This window comes from Stenella coeruleoalba (assembly GCF_951394435.1).
Source record: "Stenella coeruleoalba genome assembly, chromosome: 4".
Classification (NCBI taxonomy): Eukaryota; Metazoa; Chordata; class Mammalia; order Artiodactyla; family Delphinidae; genus Stenella; species Stenella coeruleoalba.
The window spans coordinates 123,656,772-123,678,520 of NC_137149.1; the positions used below are offsets into that span (position 1 = coordinate 123,656,772).

The 21,749-nt window shown below is 38.0% G+C and overlaps 2 protein-coding genes across 3 annotated transcripts in view; one reads left to right on the forward strand and one right to left on the reverse strand.

The window, feature by feature from the left end:
• The window catches only part of PRMT9 (protein arginine methyltransferase 9), a 29,157-nt gene extending 17,385 nt beyond the window's left edge, over positions 1 to 11,772 (forward strand). For both annotated transcript variants that reach the window (XM_079920742.1, XM_079920743.1), the window contains 3 exons: positions 5,432 to 5,585; positions 9,740 to 9,862; positions 10,148 to 11,772. In XM_079920742.1, the coding sequence (XP_079776868.1) occupies positions 5,432 to 5,585; positions 9,740 to 9,862; positions 10,148 to 10,363 (493 nt within the window). In that variant the 3' untranslated portion in view covers positions 10,364 to 11,772. The remainder of the gene's footprint in view (positions 1 to 5,431; positions 5,586 to 9,739; positions 9,863 to 10,147) is intronic.
• Positions 11,773 to 11,969: 197 nt separating this feature from the next.
• The window catches only part of TMEM184C (transmembrane protein 184C), a 31,495-nt gene continuing 21,715 nt past the window's right edge, over positions 11,970 to 21,749 (reverse strand). Inside the window, exons 6-11 of the mRNA XM_079920747.1 lie at positions 18,250 to 18,324; positions 17,048 to 17,141; positions 15,091 to 15,203; positions 13,635 to 13,734; positions 12,939 to 13,110; positions 11,970 to 12,720 (exon numbers count right to left, since the gene is read on the reverse strand). Coding sequence (XP_079776873.1) covers positions 12,455 to 12,720; positions 12,939 to 13,110; positions 13,635 to 13,734; positions 15,091 to 15,203; positions 17,048 to 17,141; positions 18,250 to 18,324 — 820 coding nt within the window. The 3' untranslated portion in view covers positions 11,970 to 12,454. The remainder of the gene's footprint in view (positions 12,721 to 12,938; positions 13,111 to 13,634; positions 13,735 to 15,090; positions 15,204 to 17,047; positions 17,142 to 18,249; positions 18,325 to 21,749) is intronic.

Here is a 21,749-nt window from a genome sequence, read left to right on the forward strand (position 1 = left end):
TAAAGCTGCCTACAGTTCCCCTTCAGTGTTTCTCAGCAGAGGGAGGGGTCCTGTTGGCAGTTTGGGTGGGACGGTCTTTTAGCGGGTGGGGTGGGGTCAGTTCTTAGGTAGGACTATCCTCTATGTGTTGCAGGATGTTTGGCACCTCTGGGAGCTAAATGCTAGTAGCACCCGCGATCACTGTTTCAGCCAGTGTTCTCCCGGTCCCGCAGAACAGCTCCTGAGCAACAGTGGAGAGCCAGTGCTCTGCCCTTCAGCCGAAGCTCCTGCACAGGCCCCTTACCAGGTGCTCCTGGAGGTGTCAGCTTCCCTTGCTTCTGGGGCCAGAGGTGTGCAGCGACTCCCACCCAAGCCTTTTATTATTATCTTTAGCCGCTGACAGTGGGGAGGCCTCATGACTGGTCAAAGAGGATGCACTTAGGGGTTGGGAGGATAGATTGTATTTAGGATAAGGATAAAGGGCATCTGTCTCACTGGATACCAACCCTCCCAAAAAAAGGCAAGGAAAAAAAATAAGCCACTACACAAACTTAAGTATTCCGTTACCTTTGCTAACATTGTTTTAAAATGTTCATTATTAACTTTTATTCAGTCATACTAGATTAAAATACAGGAGAAAGTTTAAAAGCCTGGTGAGCTTTTTTTTTTTTTTTTTAATTTAAACCCATTTTAAAACACTTCATGTTGGATCACAAGGAAACAGCGAAGAGTTTCTTCAGAATTTTTGCCATTTATGGTTAGAGTTTTGAGTTGGAACATATATATATATATTTTTATTTCTGAAGGCACAGATGGTTCAGAGATATTACTTGGCTTTGCAGAGGATTCCGTTGAGGAGTCTGGCAGCTGCAGTGGTGTAAGTGACAACAAACCACTCAGTGTCAGTAAAGCTAAGTGGAGTTGCAAGACGATTACTGTTTTATGACTAAGAAGCATTCTTGTTAGTAACAGTAACATTGAGTTAAGAAGGATTTGAGTTAAGATTTTAGATTAAAATAGTGTGAACACAGCCTTTTAAAATAATTTGCGTACTTGCTTTTGTGTAGTATTTATTTCTGCATGGTTGTTAGTACTTGATTCACCTTTTCTGACTTTACAGGGTTCAGCAGATGGTTTTTGTTTGTTTGTTTTTTTTGCGGTACGCGGGCCTCTCACTGCTGCGGCCTCTCCCGTTGCGGAGCACAGGCTCCGGACACGCAAGCTCAGCGGCCATGGCTCACAGGCCCAGCCGCTCCGCGGCACGTGGCATCTTCCCAGACCGGGACACGAACCCGTGTCCCCTGCATCGGCAGGCGGACTCTCAACCACTGCGCCACCAGGGAAGCCCCAGCAGATGTATTTTTGACATCTTGTTTAGCCTGATTTCTGGTTACCCCCTAAATGACCTAATGGTATTGCCCTCCCTCCCTCCCTTTATGGCTAGAAGTTTGGCTTTTATTAACCTATGTGCTTTTCGTTTGCTGATTTAAGAGAACGCTACCTTTTTGTGGCTATTTGGGGGTGGAGGGAATTAGTCAAGCAACGTAAAGCTCTGTGGCTAGTCTCTCATTTGAGACTTCGTGATCTTAAGAAAAATTAGATGTTTTTATTTAAATGGATCACAATTAGCAGATAACTTCAGTTGTTTAGAAAATTTAATAACATGGGTTGTCAGGATTAAACTTCATCCATTTGAGGAAAATGGGTAAGTTTCTCCACTTATTTAGGAAGATGTTAAAATTTTTCTGTTTTGGTAAAGGTATAGATTGGAAGTTTGATAACAGCTGTGTGGTTTTTGTTGCGGTATGTAATTTTACTAATTGTGGAGATTCAGTTTCTACCAGACTTCACCTAAAATGCTAAAAAGTTGGTAGGAAAGGAATAACAAAAATGAATAAAGCATTGGAGTCAGAGTGGAGTCCACTTTTGGGCTAACCTATATATATATATATATATATATATATATATATATATATATAAGGACTTACTACAACTTAAATGATCATGTACTTATATTTAGTGAGGAGAGATTATCCTGCTTTCGGATCATGACTTGTCTAAGTCAGACTGAGGCCATTACACTCACAGAATCGTCTCTAACTTTCTTTGCTGATTCTGTGCTCATGAAATGACCTGGTTATGATTTGATTACCTAGTCTTTAGGAAGAGCAGCCTGTGTACTTACTGTAAACGTTTCTGTCAGCTTTTTATTTTGAAAGATTGCAAACTTAAAGAAAAAATGCAAGAAAAGTAACAGTGAACAGGAGGCTACTGTTTTATTTGTTGAACCACTTGACAGTTGTTGGCTTCATAACCTCCCCCCTTACTTTAACATTTAGCGTGTATCTCCTGAGAACAAAGGCTTTCCTCTGCGTATCACAATACTATCACACTCAGGAAACTTAACATTGATAAAATACTATTATTTAGTAGGTAGTCTGTATGAAAATTTTCTCAGCTATCCCAGTAATATTCTTTATTGCTTTTTTTTTCTCCCCAGTCTAGGTTCTAATCAAGGGACATGTATTACATTTCGTTACCATGTCCTGTTGTTATAATTCAGTGGTTGTTCTGGTTTTAGACATTTTTAAATGGTTGAGATAATCAGTTTACTAAAAGCAGAATGAAGAATTTGAAACTAACTTAAGAGCAGAAGGGCCAAAGTGGTTTTGAGGAATGGGGTGTTTTAATAGTTTGTCAAGATTTCAGTGATCTATTCAGGGAAACCGCATGGCGTACAATTTTAGAAACTTGCAGGAACTATTTTTTTAGATATGCATTGGTCAAACATTTAGTCCTATATTTTTATAAATAGATCCTTACTGACTAGAAATATTTAAGACTGAAAGCTTACTATGAAAGATACATACGGTAGATAATACAAAGTCCAGCTGTCTGTAGTAGCCTATCCTAGAAGTTCAAGTGGAAACCTACTTGGAATGTTCAGTAAGAATGAGGGATTTAACGTTTGATTGTAAATGTGGCGAACGATGAAAGTGCCTTACAGTATCCTCCACGTCCATTTCCTTTGATGGCAGTAGGTGACCCACCCACCGCTCTCGTGCCTCCCACACAGCTCGGGTGTGTGGAAACAGCCCTGTGCGTGTGGGCATGGGAGCTGCCTTGGCTCAAGAGCCTTACATCTCACATAGGAACTTCTCCCCGGGGCATAGCTTCCAAGTCCCAGCAATAGGAACACGTGGTTACAAGTCATCCCACACTCAGGGAAGCCCAGAGGTGGTGTGGCTTCCCATCAGGCATTTATAGTTTACAGTTCTCTCAATCCAGATGCATCTACCTATTAAGAGGCATTTAAAAATTTTTTAAATCATAAGCAGTGTTGCTGATAACACAGCTGACATTCCACCTTTTTGGGATTTCCAGGGAAACAGAAGGTGAATCCAGGATCAACTGTAGGAGGAGAAAGGGTTTTGTTAGCCCTTTATTCATACTTTTAATAGAGTGTTTGGATTTTTAATCACTTTTTTTTTTTACCCTTTCAGAGTGTTTAACTTTTTATTTTGAAAAAATTTCAAGCTTACAGAGAAGTTAGAGAATAGTACAAAGAACCAAACATGTACCTTACACCCACATTCACAAATTGTTACTGTTTTGCCACATGTGCTTTAGTATTCTCTCTGAACACTTTAGAGTAATTTCCAGATATCGTATTCTTTTACCCCTAAACACCTTGGTGTGTATTTTGTGAGAAAAAGGACACTCATTTATATATTCATCACACACTTAACAAAATTAGGACATCTACATGGACACAGTACTGATATCTAAGGGAAAAATCTTACTCAGATTTCACCATTTGTTGGAGTAATATCCTTTATAGCCTTTTTGTTCCTGGTCCAGAATTCAATCTAGGATCGCACATTGCATTTAGTTTCTTTAGTCTCGTTTATTCTGGAACAGTTCCTCAGTCTTTTTTTTTTTTTAATTTTATTTTTTTATACAGCAGGTTCTTATTAGTTATCTATTTTACACATATTAGTGTTTATACGTCAATCCCAATCTCCCAATTCATCCCCCCCACCCACTTTCCCCCCTTGGTGTCCATATGTTTGTTCTCTACATCTGTGTCTCTGTTTTTCCCTTGCAGACCGGTTCATCTGTACCATTTTTCTAGATTCCACATATATGCGTTAATATACGGTATTTGTTTTTCTCATTCTGACTTGCTTCACTCTGTATGACAGCCTGTAGGTCCATCCATGTCTCTACAAATGACCCAATTTCGTTCCTTTTTATAGTTGAGTAATATTCCATTGTACGTATGCACCACATCTTCTTTATCCATTCGTTTCGTTTGTCGATGGGCATTTAGGTTGTTTCCATGACCTGGCTGTTGTAAATAGTGCTGCAGTGAATATTGGGGTGCATGTGTCTTTTTGAATTAATGGTTTTCTCTGGGTATATGCCCAGAGTTCCTCAGTCTTTCATGAGATTCGCAGTTTTGAAAAGTGCAGGCCTTTTATTTTGTGGAATGCTTCTCATGTTTCTTACTAGAGTCAGATTACCCATTTTACAGAGGAATACCACAGAAGTTTTGTCACAAAGGCAAATGGTGTTGCTTTATCCCATATTGTTGTTGTGAATTTAGATCAGTTAGTTTAAGTTGTATCCATTAGGTTTTTCCACCCTAAGTTGCTATTTTCCCTTTGTAATAAGTAAGTCATTTATGGGGGTAATACTTTGAGACTATGTAAATATCCTTTTCCTAATCAAACTTTCACCCACTAGTTTTTTGGTTTTTTTTTTTTTTTGGCTGCACTGCGTGGCATGCGGGATCTTAATTCCCCAATCAGGGATCGAACCTGTGCCCTCTGCAGTGGAAGTGCAGAGTCCTAACCACTGGACCACCGGGGAAGTCCCTCACCCACTAGTATTTTTTTTAATTTATTCATTTATTAAATTTATTCATTTAATTCATTTCATTTATTCATTTATTTATTTATTTGGTTGCACTGGGTCTCGGTTTTAGCAGGCGGGCTCCTTAGTTGCAGCTCACCAGCTCCTTAGTTGTAGCACGTGGGCTCATTAGTTGTGGCAGGCAGGCTCCTTAGTTGTGGCTCCGAGGCTCCTTAGTTGTGGCATGCGAACTCTTAGTTGTGGCACGCATGTGGGATCTAGTTCCCTGATCAGGGATCGAACCCTGGCCCCCTGCATTGGGAGCGTGGAGTCCTATCCACGGTGCCATCAGTGCCCTTACCCACTAATTTTAATAGCCACTGATGATTCTTCCTTAATGTAAAAACTTGTATCCATCCAGCTGACCCGTTACTTTTCAAGCGGTCTGCCATTCTGAGCTACCAGCCAGCTACCAGTCTAAAGTGTGTTAGATTATATACTATCTGTAGCTCCCCAATTAGTCATGATTTAGTTATTGATACTTATAGAACGTGGAGAATCAGGATGCTTTTTAAAGCACTTTTCCTTCCTCCAGGTGTTTGCTACAGTCTGGAGGTAAGATCTTTCCCCAGTACATGCTGATGTTTGGGTTGCTCGTGGAATCGCAGACACTGGTGGAGGAGAACGCTGTGCAGGGAACAGAACGAACTCTTGGATTTAATATCGCACCTTTTATTAACCAGTTTCGGGTAAGTGTTTTGAAGAGAAGTTCAACCACTTGGCTGTCGCCCACAGTCTGCCTTATCTCTCTGTAGTTTTATAGTCACTATGTTTAGCTGGACTGGGATGGTAATCAGTTTTCTGTAGCAAAGGAACTTACTACTGGTAAAAATCAACCTAGGGGTTAGTATAGCTGAGGAATTCTGTTGTTCCTACTGACAAAAGTCTATAGATTTTGCTCGGAACCACTGTTGTAAATGGAAAATAGGGTACTGGGTTTAGTCTTATGAAAAAGTGTGCTCCTTGCCTATAAAAGCAGCCGCCAGAAGGAGACATCTGTTCTAAACATGAACCCTTAATCACAGTGAGACTTCCGGCTGGCAGGTGACAGGTGTGAGCAGTTAACGTCTGGGCAGTCAGGCTGCAGGGAGCCGGAATGGAGGAGCCTAGGAAAGGGGTTAGTTGCTCTTTGGGAAACAAGGATTTAGTGCTGGCAGAGCTACTAGCAGCAAAATAAAATTTGTGAGTTATAACTGTGGGAGTGGATGGAATGTCTAGGGAAGAGGTGTGGGGTTGGAAATAGGTGGGATCTGCTGTGTAAGCCAAAGCGACATTTTGGGAAGTGGGATGTTGAGTACCGAATTAAAGGAGTGATATCTAAACCTTCTATCAAAAGGCTATAGATGGTAAGCTCTTGAATATGCATTGTTAGATCTTCCATGAACAATACTTGCTAAACAAATATAAATTTGTTGAGTAAATGATTTTTTCAGAGCAGACTAAGGTTTTAGTTTATTTACTTAGTTTTTCTGGAGAGTTTAATAAACAAAATACACTTAGCAGAAGACAGAGAAGTTTAAATTATTTCTTTGTGTGGTCCCAAAATACTACCATCTCCTATCTTTCTAGCTTATTCTCTCCCGATCCTGACATCAGCAATTCTTCGATTCCATCAGAATCTATGATATTTTAATCCTGCCATCTTTTCACCCTGCCTCCCATCTCATAGCCTCCTTTCCTTCACAGCTTATGTTTCATGGTTGATATATTTTTCACATATCATGGAGCTAACATTCAAATTGCCGATAAAGAGACAAGAGATGGACAGTAAACAAAGGAGTAGAAAGATTAGTATGATAGATGGTGAGAAGTGAGAAGGCTAGAGGAGAATGGGAGTTGGAGGGATGGGATATTCTATTTTATTTAGGTAATGCCTAAGGAAAGGACTCAAGGATAAGTGATATTTAAGCAGAGACCAGAGAGAAATAAGGAAGCAAACCATATACAAGTCAAAGGATCAACAAGTGCAAAGACCTGAGGCAAGAGCATGATTGGAGTATTCCGAAACAGCAGGAAACCATGAGGGAGAGTCGGATGAAGGATGCAGTGAGAAAAGTATTAGGAGCCAGATCCTGTAGAGCCTCCTGTAGAGGTCGTGGTGAAGGTTTTGGCTTTTACTCTGAAAGGGGTGGAAAACAACTGGAGGGCATCGACCAGAGGAGTGATAAGGTGTGACTTGTTTTGAAAGGCTTGCTATGGCTGCTGTATTGGGAGTAGACCACCATGGAGAGCCGGCAGAGGCATAAGGTTACTGCAGTAATCCAGGAGAGAGGTGGTAGTGACTTAGACTAGAGTGGTAGCAATGGATGTGTTGCAAAGGGGTCAGATGGTTGATGTATCTTGAAGGTAGGTTTTGTGATAGATGGGACATGGGGTATGAGAAAGCGCCTGGAAGGATAGTTGCCATTTACTGATATGGGGAAAATAACAGGAGGATCAGGTTGTGCTTCACGTTTTTATGGGGTCATTAAGCAGTTGGATAAGAATTCAGAGAAATAGCTAGCCTGGAGATGTAAATCGGGCAGTCAGATTTGGTAGATGATATTTAAAGCCAGAATAATGGGATGCAATCACCTTGGGAATGTGTAGAAAGAGAAGAGGGCTGAGAACTAAATTCTAGAGAATTCACAAAGTTATGAGCTCTACATTGGAAATCTAAGAAGGAATTAGCAAAGATGACAGGAGTGTCCAGTAGGCTAGGTTAAGAAACAAGTGAGGACAGATTATGAGGGATGGGTACAGCTGTGTGGGGATTAGAGTGCAGGTGATGAGAGGTGACACAGGAATCTAGGGCTGTTCTTCTGGTGACTGATACAAATAGGGATACAGGGCAGGAGTCCTGGAAATGGCATGGCATTGCTGTTTTTATGTGGAGGAAAGGTTGGATGCCTTCAAGGATGCCCAGGGAGAGGTTGATATATGTGTCCTTTCTCACCATGAACAGTTGCTCTCTAATATTTAAAGGAAAGAGAACACTTTTTAAACAGTTTCCTTTCTATTTCAAATGAGAAGGCTAAAAGTTATTAGTAGGAAGTGTCCATTGCTACTAAAATTGATGGAACAGTTTATAGCAGTGGTTCTCAACCTTGACTGAACTCAGAAGTTCCGGTATCTGGATCCCAACTCCAGATGGATCTGAGGTGTGGCCTGAGCAGTTGGACTTTTTAAAAGCTCCTCAGGTGATTTTAATTTGCAGTCAAAGTTGAGAACCACTGCCTTCTAGATAAATAACCTATTTTCAAAATGAAATCCACTATTAGCTGTTTGGCTGAATTTGGCATATTTGCTCAAACAGTTCAATAATTAATGTTGTACAGTAAGTCCCCTACATATGAACCTTCAAGTTGCGAACTTTCAAAGATGCGAACGTGCGTTCGCATGTCCAGTCACTTAAGTTAGTTCATGTGTCTGGCGTACGTTGTCACGTGCGTGCATCCTCTACAAGTGGTTGTGCTTTTGTGTACTTTACAGTACTGTATAGAGTACAGTGGTACAGTATCTTTATTTCAAGCCCAGATGTCTGGAAGCAAGCGTAAAAGCAGCGGTGATGTAGCTGGTACTGTTAAGAGGGCACCAAGCGATAACGATGGAAACAAAAGGGAAAACAGTTGAAAGTGGAGTGAGGCGAAAAGATGGTCGACGTCACTCATTCTTATACCGTGAATCGTTCAACCATCAGCATGATTCTAAAGAACAAGGACAAGATCGTGGAACATGTGAGGTCTGCTGTGCCGATGATGTCAATAATATCGAAGCAGCAGCGTGGGAAAGTGATGGAGGAGATGGAGAAACTTCTCAGCGTGTGGAGGCAGGATCGGCATCAGTGTCGAGTCCCGCTCAGCTTAATGCTGATGCAAGAGAAAGTTAGAAGCCTTTATGAAGACTTGAAGAGGAAACATGGCGAAGAATCAGAGGGCACATCTTTTAATGCCAGCCATGGCTGGTTTCGTCGGTTCAAGGCTAGAGCCAACCTTCACGGTGTAAAAGTGGCAAGGCAGTGAGTACGGATACGGTAGCTGCCCGGGAATTTCCTGAATTCTCTTCGACCCAGAGAAAGGACAAAGAGAGACAAGAGGAAGAAGAGACTGAAGAACGGAAGAGATTCACAGTGCAGGAAGTGGCAAGGGGATCTTCTTTATTTGGGGGGGCACTGTTAGTTTTTGAGGCAGAGGACTCGAATGTAGAACGGTACCACGAAGGTTGCAGCAGCCATTCAGAATGCAATCCAGTGCTACTGTTTCATCTGTGATGAGAAAAAAAGAGCTACTACCCAGACATTACTGGATCATTTTTTCAAGGTACTGTACTATAATATTAAAAATGTTCTCTTTATTTTTTGTGCTTGTTTTTTATGCATTATCTGTGTGACAAGTATTATAAACCTATTATAGTACAGTGCTATATAGCTGATTGTGTTAGTGGGGTACCTAGGCTAACTTGGTTGGACTTAACAAATGTGCTTTTGGAACGGAACTTGATCATATGTAGGGGGCTTACTGTACTATCTGCTTATTAGTTCATCTTTCACACATAAGCACATCCTTGGCTTAAACTTTTTGGAGCTGCCTGGTTAAGTAAAAATTTGCTTTCATCCAAGTGAAGAATCTATAGATAATTGAAATCACAGAAAATTATTTAACCAGCCTCAAACCTTGGTTTGTTCATTCTTCCTGTAAAACGGAATCATGGAAGTCCTTATGCCTTAAGGTTGATGTGGGAATTAAATGAGGTAATAGATGTCAAAAGCACTATATCATACTGAGCGAAGTACAAAGCAGGAAACTTAACGAGACTTGGTCAAAAAAAGAATTGAGTAAAAGTGAAAATTTTATACTTTCTTTAGGTACCTATACGTGTATTTTTGGACCTATCCTCGCTGCCCTGTATACCTTTAAGCAAACCAGTGGAACTCTTAAGACTAGACTTAATGACGCCATATTTGAACACCTCTAACAGAGAAGTAAAGGTAATATAAAATGATTACTCTTGTCATATTCAGAATTATCTTAAACTATATACTACTTTACATACATAAAATAGTTTTAGCCACTTCCTTTGAAGACTTAAATTTTCTGAACAATATCCAAACATGGGCTTGGGTAAATATTAGTGAATAAAACAGGTTGGTATTAATTTGAATTGGGTGATTAAATATATTCCTTTATAAAATTTGGATCTAAAGCTACAAAGACTTATCCAAGTCTGCTCTGTTTACTCTGATGAAATTTTCATGATTTCTTAATTTTCCTAGGTATGCATATGTAAATCTGGACAAGTGACTGCCATTCCCTTTTGGTATCATATGTACCTTGACGATGAGATTAGGTTGGATACTTCCAGTGAATCCTCCCACTGGAAACAAGCTGCAGTTGTTTTAGATAATCCCATCCAGGTGGAAATGGGAGACGAACTTGTACTCAACGTCCAGCACCACAAAAGCAACGTCAGCATCACAGTAAAGCAATGAAGAGCAGTTTTCTAATGAAAAAAGGTGGAAGTAGAGCAGCAAGTACACAGTTCTAGTCTGAATTAGTAGTGGGATTGTAATCATAAAATGGAGGTACAAAGATTTAAGTCCTTGTAATGGTCAAATATTTTTTAAAAACTGACATTAATAAAGTGTATTTAAAAGATCCTAAATTAAAGAGTAGCATGATTACAAAAATATTGCAGCAGACTTCCTTACTGGAAAAGGCTGTCATTAATTTTTCAAATTAGGAAACTTTTTATTGCTTGGTTTTACTTACTATAGATTAAATTTTGCCAAACCTGTTAGTTTGTACTCTAGAGCTATAAATATAAGGAATTTTGAGGCTCATTTTCAGTTTTTTCACATCTTGGCTATTTTTCTCAAATCCAAACTTATAGTGGGGATACCTCAAAAAGTTGGCTTCCACTTTAGATTGAGGGTTTATGGTTATCTGTAAATTCCAAGCTTGCTTCTTGTAAATAGTAAAATACTTCTGAACCTCCATCTCAGTTTTTGTGTTTTGGGTATGCAAACCTGAGTAAGAATTTAAGCTCTAGACTAAATGTAATTAAAAGAGTAAAAGAGGGACAAAATAAAATCTTAGGAGGCAGTATTTTTCGTGGTCTACGTTTGGCGAAGAAAAAATTTTAAGCTGATAAATTAAGTTCAAGGAAGAGTTAAACCTAAACCAGTTATTTTTCAAAGTTTTGATTTGAATACACAGAAAGAAAAAAATAATTAGTCCAGATTTTAAAGACTTGAAATAGGGAGATTAATAAGGAAGAAGATTATCATGCCTTGTATATACTGTGTGCTCTCTGTAGGTTAGCCACACAGAAAATAAGATGTACCTTCTCTTCACACTGCCTGTTCTCCTTGCCTCTTATACTGCCCAACTTTATTTTCAATAGAAATGTTTAGTTTATAATAATGGACAGAATAAAAACTTTGTATCTAATGACTGTGAACCAGTAGGTATGTTTGTGTATGTGTGTGTGTGTATGTATATGCGCTTAAATATATAAAGCATAGGTTTTGAGAAATGATACTTATCCTTGCTATTTGCAACATACCGCTCTGGCCCTTTCTGTATTTATTTTCAGTGTAAAATGTTAGACCCAATGGGCTGTGATTAACAATTAGAGGAACTCCATCCTAAGTAATAAATTTCTCCCAAATAGCATCTATAAGCCTTCTGACTGTGGTTTGATAAATAATTAAGACGACTCAGCTGAGACTTACATTTGCTGACACCTTTAGTAGCACTGAGGAAAAGCAGACTCTGTTTCTATCACAAGTTTCTTATTTATTCTTCCACTCTTCCATCCACTTTATTCTTTTCATCTCAAAGTCCTGGATAACGTATTAATCTGTTCACATTGGTGCAAATATGATTTTTAGACAGTAGTTGTTTTAAGATTAATAGATTAGGTCAGATATTTCTCCTAGTAGGAATGTAAGATATAGGCCTCTTTCATTGTAGGTATATGATTTTCAACCCTTTAATTTTTTGGACTTAATTTTTTTCTGCTGTGCCTCTCATCATGAACTTTTTGTGATAACATTAAGGATCTATGTTGAAAGAATGAGAGATATAAAAAGTTGCAGAAAATAAATGATAAATTCTTATTTATTGAAAGACATCCAGTTGAGAAATAGAGAAATAATTGTTAGGTAAGCAGATATGGCACATGATTATGATTAAGTTCCACTAATTCATATTTCTGAATTCACTTTCTGCTAATTCCAGAGCATTATATTCATGCAGCGGTGGTAGAAAGCACTTTTTTTTTTTTAACGTCCTCCTCTTGATAGAGCACTGGAATGTCAAGAACGTTTAGTAGTCATTTCCTCCATTTGAGTACGTGATACTCTATAGTGTTAAGAAGTCAAGTCTAAGTCTAGGATATTTAGACTGGTTATCTGTGATATACAAAACCTAGTTGTATGAATCCAGTAGTTGTACCTGGTTTTCGCCGTTTTGTTGAAATTTTCCATCATTAACGGCTTGTCCCAAGCACAAAATCCTGAGCAATGGGATACCAGGTAATGAAATAACGTGGTAGTAGCACAGCTTCTGCACACTGTTCAGGAGGCCACGGACTTATCTGAAGGGTCTTTTTTCTCTCCTGTAGTATCATTACATATGTCATCAGATACATTAGCTGTAGTAGGTGTAGTCTGGGGAGTCACAGTGTGTCCAAACCCTTGATAGTGACCCATGGGTGAAGGTGGCACAGAAGAGGCAACGGAAATTGCATCTTGTGATGACGATGATAACAGGCTTGTGTGTTCATTTTGATCTTGATCCTCAGGAAAAAACTTTTTCCTAGAATGTCCCATGACTGTCCTTCCTTTAAAGTAACATAAAGGTTTCTGAGTTAGCCAAAAGTTTGGTTATTTTTACCACTATAAACTTGCCATGCTACAAATAAGCTCCCCGCTTCCCTCCTCCCAATTTGGAGAGCCTTACTGTGGTACTGCTTTACACGAAGTCTTTTCACCTCTTAAACAAGACCTGATAGGAGAACTACAATAGCCTATTCGAATGAATTAAATGGCTGGTACTTACCAACATGCCTTACTTGTTCAGAAATATCATCCCTAATATCTGAAACATCCCACATGGCAAGAAAGGAGTCAAAGCATGAGCCCTCTTCTGCTTCTTGGACATACGGTTTATATGAGAAAGTGTAGTGATGAGCAATAGCAGCAAGGAACATCTCAATACAGATAATAAAGTCCTACAACAACAATATCAACAATGTCAGCCATGTTGGAGTTTAAATCTAGTTTTGCAGGTAAAAAGGGAAAGCACTATCTTTCTCTCTTTTCAAAAGTACTTAAGTACCAACAGCTGTTTTTTTCCCACAAGACTGTATTCATTTTTTCATTTTCCAAAATAATTTTTGACCTCTTCAAAAAAAAAAAACAAACACAAAACGCCAAAAGTTTAACTCTATTTTGCACTACCTCAATCAAGTACTTCTTTGCCAAGTACAATGCATTCTCTTCCACTGTCCAAGGACTTAGAGGAGAAATGCATAAAGTGAAATAGAGTAGGAATAACAAAATCTAGGTTCTGTTCCTGGTTCTACTACAAATTAGTAACTGTGACCAATTTTTCTAGGGTTCCCCCATTTCCTCACATGTGAAGTGAGGATAGCAGTAGCTCCATAGCCTGCATGTGGTCAGGCTGAGGAGATAACGTGTAAAAATGCTTAACAAATAGTAAAGTTCTGTTGAATTCAGAGAGAGCATTACTTACCTGGAGTCCTGTGGCCACAGCTTCTACTGTTTGCCATTCCCACGTATGCTTTTCAGAAATAACGCCAACTTTTACCAACAAAGCAATAACTACTGCTTGCCTATATGTTAGGAAAAGGTAAACGCCAAATCTATATCAAGCATAAAATGAGCAGTTGCTTTAAAAATATGCCATTTAAAAAGTTAAACCCCAGCACAACCTGTGGACCACCGCCACCCTGCCTTTACAGTGTATTCGTGAAGGCACTGTGTACCTATATTAAATATACTTGTTTTACAAATTTACTTCTAGTACAGTTTCATCACATGAACTTTGATTATGTATTCTTAGAACTTCAGTACGTGGTTTATAGTCTTTTTATTTTGAAAGTGTGCACAGTAATTAGCTTTTAAGTTCTTCCTACACATAGACAATGCCTAACACCTTGTACAACTGGAATTTAAAATGAAATAAAGAACAGATACTTAAATGTTATTTATGCATGTATCAATTGATTACTCAGATTATTTTAAAGAACATTTTGAAACCAGTCTTGTTTGAAGTCCTGGAACTAGAGACAAACTCAGAAGGGGTCTGACTCCAAGATGGGGAGTCATACTGAGCATTTCAAGCAAATCTAGGGATCTGCCCCTAGGTGAAATTTAAATAGCTAAAATGAGATAGTTAGATAAGCTTTCATAGATCTATATACAAGAATATTCACTTCAATATTGCTTGTAATGGTAAAGAAAAATTAGGAACAACCTAAATGTCAATAGGAGATTGGTTACAAAGTTCTATCCACATATCAGAATACTATATGAGGTGAAAACAAAAGACCCAAATAAAATTATATCCTCACTGTACTTACAAAGAACTATGACTGCAATCTACTAAATGTATCATTGAGTTCTACAAGTTTTTATAGTATGTATTTGTATTTCTGTGGAGTTATATAAAATGATGGGGACCACAATGTCAATCATTCATGCTGGGTGGTAGGATTTCAGGGATTTTTCTTTCCCCCCTTTTTGTATTATTTGTATATTGTTAAATTTGGTGTATTTGTTTCTAGGCCCCTATCACCCACGCCTTTACTAAACTGGGACCATGTATAGTTTTGCCCTCTGTTTTAAACAGTATTTTTACTAATGAACATTTCCTCACATTAAATATTCTACATGATGTTTATCTTCCAAACTGTATTCTCTTATATAAAGAGACCATGATTTTTTTTAATGATTCCCTTAGTGTTGAGACATTCAGTGTCTCAAACTGTTTTCTTTTTATAAATGTTACAGTGACCATCTAATTATTTCTTTATGAAAAACCAAGAAGGGCTAAAAGAATGAACTTCTTGAAAGCTAAGTAGACATTTTAATTCATCTTCCATATTAAGACTTTTAAAAATCCTTACGAATCAACATTTTTATTGCCCTTTAGAAAATGAGAACATTTAAGAGAAAGCAACACTTACCAAAAAGAAACAAAAACCACCAGCTTTACACAAAGAAATTTGCCAACAGGTTGGATTGGACTCAGTTCTTCCTTCAGTACTTTATAAAACAGGAGAAGACAATACATGGCAAACTAGAAACAAACAAAGTTCTTAAATAAGAATAACTAAATATGGTATTAGAGATATTGATATTAAAGTTATAGACCAGAGACCTGGTACAGAGTAATGTTTCAGGCAAAATTTTCTACGCTTTATTTTGCTATTTTTAGATTGACAACAAGCTTTTATATTTTACTGTGGATGAATATATACAGTATGAAATTTCTCAGAAGAGATGTATAACATTTTCCCTGAAAATGGTTTTAAGTGTTCACTTACAGGAGCCCACAAAGAACACAATGAACAAGTGACTGCCATGAGTGGAAGAAAAGGCTCTCATTCAACCAAAATAAAAACATCTATCTGCTTGTTAATGGCTTTTATACACAAATTACCGTTCATTGTATAAGGGCTGAGCTTACTAACTACTAATTGTATGCATATTATTTATAAGTGAACACATTAAATAAGTACTACTTCAATAAAACTGTGACCATGAAATCGGAAAGTAAGGAATCAGGGAAACCATTTTTCTTGAGGGCAGTAAGTTAATCCAGCTGAATTTACTTTTTAAAGATAAATGCTCAAGACATTAACTATTTTTAGAAATCAGTTGTAATTAGCGTAGTGTTGCATAACAATGAACATTTCCCTAAAAGTTTACTTTTTCCTATTATAAAATGCTCATTTAAATTATTTTAGAATATGAAAGCATGGTCCCATCATTCAACCATTTCTTTCTACACATAAGGTGGGTTTTAGCAGGTATAACCAACTATATATGAAATTTTGTTGCCTGATGCTTTTTTCCACTTAAAGTGTCCTTTTCCATATATTTCATTAAATAACTGCCTAGTGTTTTGGCCAATGGAAGGTACATAGTATATTTAACTAGTTGGACTGTTTCCAGGCTTTTGCAATTAACAAACAATAGGCTTTATATACAAACACACTGAAAGCAAAAGTACTTCTGGCCATTTCTTGAGGCATTCCCAGAAGTGGAATTACTGGTTCCAGAGAATATGAACATATTGAAAAGCTTTGAATACACAAGCATTTGATTTTTATTATAAATTTCTAATACCACACATGCATGCCATTGCACCTAAACTATTATTTTGCTGAAAACATTAATGAAAGATTTTCAATAAAATGCACATTCCTGTTTTTTTGGGTTTTTTTTCGGTACATGGGCCTCTCACTGTTGTGGCCCCGCCCGTTGCGGAACACAGGCTCCGGACAGGCAGGCTCAGCAGCCATGGCTCACGGGCCCAACTGCTCCGCGGCATGTGGGATCTTCCCGGACTGGGGCATGAACCTGTGTCCCCTGCATCAGCAGGCAGACTCTCAACCACTGCGCCACCAGGGAAGCCCCACATTCTTAAGTTGAAAGGATCCAATAGTTATATCTTTGGAGCATTTCAGTTTCTAGAACATCATTTTTAAAAACTTGGCACTCTCAATTTTCAATTCCAAATATATGAGAGAATTTTATCCTCCCATTTTAATTCAAACCCTGTACTGTCATATACCAATAAAACATTTTTCTTACTGGATATGCCTAGGATATGTGCTTTTTATTTAAAAGGAGAGCATTGTGTTTTTATTTATGACATATCCATATAACTATGCAATGAATACCAGAATCAAATGAAAAAACATAATCAATGAGTCAGTGTATAAGTCACCAGATAATCAACAAAGATATTATATCTTTATATATGTATAAAGATATATGTTAAAGTTTCAAGTTCTTCCTACAGATGAAGTTCAATATTAAAGTTACAATTAAGCTTTATTCCAGAAGAGACTTTCCCTAAAAAAATTTAGCACTATAGATCTAAATTTAGTACAGTTAAGATGAATATTTACTTACCAACTGTGACATATTATTTATTATAACCAAGTAAGTCCAAGCATTTGAAAAGCTAAAGTTCCCTTCATCATATATACCAAGCAGCTCACAGATTCTAAAAAATGGTAAAAATGAGACAACTTTATGAATAACTAAATCAAAAATACATTTTAAAATACAGCAATGACAGCAATACTTAAATTTAGAAGTCAGTTTATTTCAAAGATCCTGTAGATAGTCACTTGATTTTGGCCATAGAGGTTGTTCAAAAATTAAAAGAAAAACATTTTTCTAGAAATGTTACCATATTACTGTTCCTCCAATTTGAAGGAAATCCAAAAGACATAACATTGAACTAGAAAGGGTAATTATTAGATTCAAAAAAATGATGCTGCCTAATTTTAAAAAGATTGTTAAAAACATATAATGCAGGTCTATAACTACAACTATAATTTTTTCTCCCAAATTGTCTTGGAGGCAACTTTTATGATGACCCAGATCTAAGTATTAACTTGTCTTGATTACCCAATTTCTAAACAGCAGAGAAATAAAGCATGCCTTCATAAATAAGTGAATTAGTTTTAATTCCAAGGCAAATGTCACGAAAGAATTGCTAGCACAGAAGCAGAATAAAGAATTGAATGCTTCTTTCACCTTTCTTTCCATTCTTCCTCTGTTAACAGACAAAATGCTTGAATAGCTAGCAGATAAAATACACACTCTACCTGCTTTAAACTATTTGATGTTCTTAAATTTTTAGGGAATAGTTTTACCAGGTAGCTTAATGATACCCCATTTTACCTGAAGTGCTAAGACTTGACAGAATTTTTTAAAAAGGAAAATATGTTTTCTTCTTTAGAATACAGTACTCATTTAGAAAATAAAAGCATGTAATGAATCTATAGTGGTATACTTTAACTTCATGTACTAGATGTTTCTGTAAAGCTGTGTGAACATTAATACTTGAAAAAGAATATTTGATAATGCTTTCCAGAAATCTCCAGAGAATATTATTTAGAATAATCCTGTGGTGATTCCTTGTCTATACATGGTCACCTTATTTATTATAATATAGTAGGATTTCTATATACTGTTTTTATACCAGACTAGATGTGTTATAAACAAGTAATGCTTTTTACATGCTTTTCTACTCAGTTGTCCCACTAAGTAAAAGCATGAGAATTTTTGAAAAATAAATAATAATATAAGTTCTGTGCACTTACAAAGCAACGATGGTGGTGAATGGTCTGACAACTGTATATTGTAATACACCCAGTTTGCATCTGAACAGCAAGACTCTGCCAAAGAAAAAGAACTTAGCATTTCACCTACTCATTTCACTAGTATCAAGCTTTCTCCAAAGCCCCCAAATTAAAATCACTTTCACAAATGATGCCACATTTATACTTAATTCTTTTAATTTAGTCAATCTAAATGGCTACTTGAGAAGAATGGGGATGGTAGCATACAAATGATCTAAATACTATTTTTTAAATTGTGTAACAACTACATCTTCTGAAAGATCTCCCTTCCTATGTCCAGTCTCAAATTCCTGAATAGTGCAGCACAGAACAGGAACAAAAAGAATGAAAGTGGGTCCATGTGTATTTCTGGAAGAAAAACCAAGTAACAAATAAATTACGTGTAGGGTTGCATATATGAAACCATATTCAGAAAATATTATTTACATTTAGGACTCAGTTTCAAGTTTGGATTTTTATATATATATATATATATATATAATTCCAGAGAGTATCACTGACTAGATTCTCTGAAAGAACAAAACAGAGATCCTATCCTACATAAAACAGTTTTTATCACTGAGGTCACTTAATGTAGGGGAAAATTCACAAGGAGTAACAAACAGAAACAAAGCAAAAAAGTCCCAAAACAACAACTATCAAAAAAAAGGCTCTCTATGTGACCACCTTGTGTAAGCCTCCTTAGGAAACAATGATGCTCTGAGCGCAAATGTTTATTTAGCACTCCTCCGTCAAGTTTATGTATTATAAATCTCCTAATTTAAGAACTACATCTAGACTGAGAAGAATGAGCCTGACATACAGACCCTGAGGCATTGGGTTACTAGGACTGAATGAAAAACTGATCAGGTTCTATGTGCTGAGAGCCTTCTCTGTGCTGAAGCGGCTCACTCGCACTGACAACTAACTGTGCCCTTGTGGAGGTGGGCGTGGCAGCTGCACTTGGGCTTGTTGTAAGACCTTTTCATGAACATGCCTGGGCTACACTGTGCTTCTGGTCCCATACTCTTTACAAAGCTAAATTAAGTAGAAGTTGGGTTAAACCTGTAGTGTTCTATGAGCTGATTGTCAAATCAAACCTGAGACCAGTAGGGTGACTATGCAAATGTATTAAATAGTCAATTAGATACCTTTGAAAGCTGTGGAGAATTAATGAACTGGAAGATGTATCTGAAGAAATTGGCCATAATGTAATAAAGGCTGAGACAAAGAGACAAACATGAAAGAGAGTTACAAAGAATAGAACAGAATCAGAAGGTCTAACATACTTAAAAGTTACAGGAGAGTAGAGGAAGGGCAAAAGCAGAAGTTTATGGCTGAGAACTTTTCAGAACTGATCAAAGACACAAATCAACAGATTGAGGCACCCTGTAAATGAAGCTGGACTAAAAACAAAAAACAACTTGGTAGGGAAACTACAAAACATCAAAGACAGGGAGGGTCTTAAAAAATTCAGTTAGACTCCCTCTTGCGAGAGCACTGGAATCACAACTAACTGCTGAACAATCACCAACAGGAAGACACTGGAACTCAGCAAAAAAGTTACCCCATTTCAAAGACAAAGGAGAAGCCACAATGAGACAGTAGGAGGGGCACAATCACAACAGAATCAAATCCCATAACCTCTGCGTGGGTGACTGACAAACCTGAGAACACTTATACCACAGAAGTCGACCCAATGGAGTGAAGGTTCTGAGCTTCACATCAGGCTTCCCAACCTGGGGGTCTGGCAATGGGAGGAGGAATTCCTAGAGAATCAATCTTTGAAGGCTAGTGGGATTTGACTGCAGGACTTCGACAGGGCTTGGGGAAATGGAGACGCCACTCTTGGAGGGCACACACAAAGTACTCTGTGCATCAGGACCCAGGGGGAAGGAGCAGTGACCCCATAGGAGACTGAACCAGACCTACCTGCTAGTGTTGGAGGGTCTCCTGCAGAGGCGGGGGGCAGCTGGCTCACCGTGAGGACAAGGACACTGGTGGCAGAAGTTCTGGGATGTACTCCTTGGTGTGAGCCCTCCGAGAGCCCTCCATTAGCCCCACCAAAGAGCCAGGTAGGCTCCAGTGTTGGGTCGCCTCAGGGAGGGGACCCAGTCCAACCCATCAACAGCCAAGCAGATTAAAGTTTTACTGAGCTCTGCCCACCAGAGCAACACCCAGCTCTACCCACCACCGGTACCTCCCATCAGGAAATTTGCGCAAGCCTCTTAGATAGCCTCATCCACCAGAGGGCAGACACAGAAGCAAGAACTACAATCCTGCAGCCTGTGGAACAAAAACCACAATCACAGAAAGACACTCAAGATGAAAAGGCAGAGGGCTATGTAACAGATGAGGAACAAGATAAAACCCCAGAAAAACAACTAAATGAAGTGGAGATAGGCAACCTTCCAGAAAAAGAATTCAGAATAATGATAGTGAAGATGATACAGGACCTTGTAAAAAGAATGGAGGCAAAGATCAAGAAGATGCAAGAAATGTTTAACAAAGGCCTAGAAGAATTAAAGAACAAACAAACAGAGATGAACAATACAATAACTGAAATGAAAAATACACTAGAGGGAATCAATAGGAGAATAACTGAGGCAGAAGAATGGATAAGTGACCTGGAAGACAGAATGGTGGAATTCACTGCCACAGAACAGAATAAAGAAAAAAGAATGAAAAAAATGAAGACAGCCTAAGAGACCTCTGGGACAACATTAAATGTAACAACATTCGTATTATAGGGGTCCCAGAAGGAGAAGAGAGAGAGAGAAAGGACCCGAGAAAATATTTGCAGAGATTATAGTCGAAAACTTCCCTAACATGGGAAAGGAAATAGCCACCCAAGTCCAGGAAGCACAGAGAGTCCCAGGCAGGATAAACCCAAGGAGAAACACACCGAGACACATAGTAATCAAATTGACAAAAACTAAAGACAAAGAAAAATTATTGAAAGCAACAAGGGAAACACGACAAATAAAATACAAGGGAACTCCCATAAGGTTAATAGCTGATTTCTCAGCAGAAACTCTACAAGCCAGAAGGGAGTGGCATGATATACTTAAAGTGACGAAAGGGAAGAACCTACAACCAAGATTACTCTACCAGAAAGGATCTCATTCAGATTCAACAGAAAGCTCAAAAGCTTTACAGTTAAGCAAAACCTAAGAGAATTCAGCACCACCAAACCAGCTCTACAACAAATGCTAAAGGAACTTCTCTAAATGGGAAACACAAGAGAAGAAAAGGACCTACAAAAACAAACCCATAACAATTAAGAACATGGTAATAGGAACACACATATCGATAATTACCTTAAGCATGAATGGATTAAATGCTCCAACCAAAAGACACAGGCTTGCTCAATGGATACAAAAACAAGACCCGTATATATGCTGTCTACAAGAAACCTACTTCAGACCTAGGGATACATACAGACTGAAAGTGAGGGAATGGAAAAAGATATTCCATGCCAA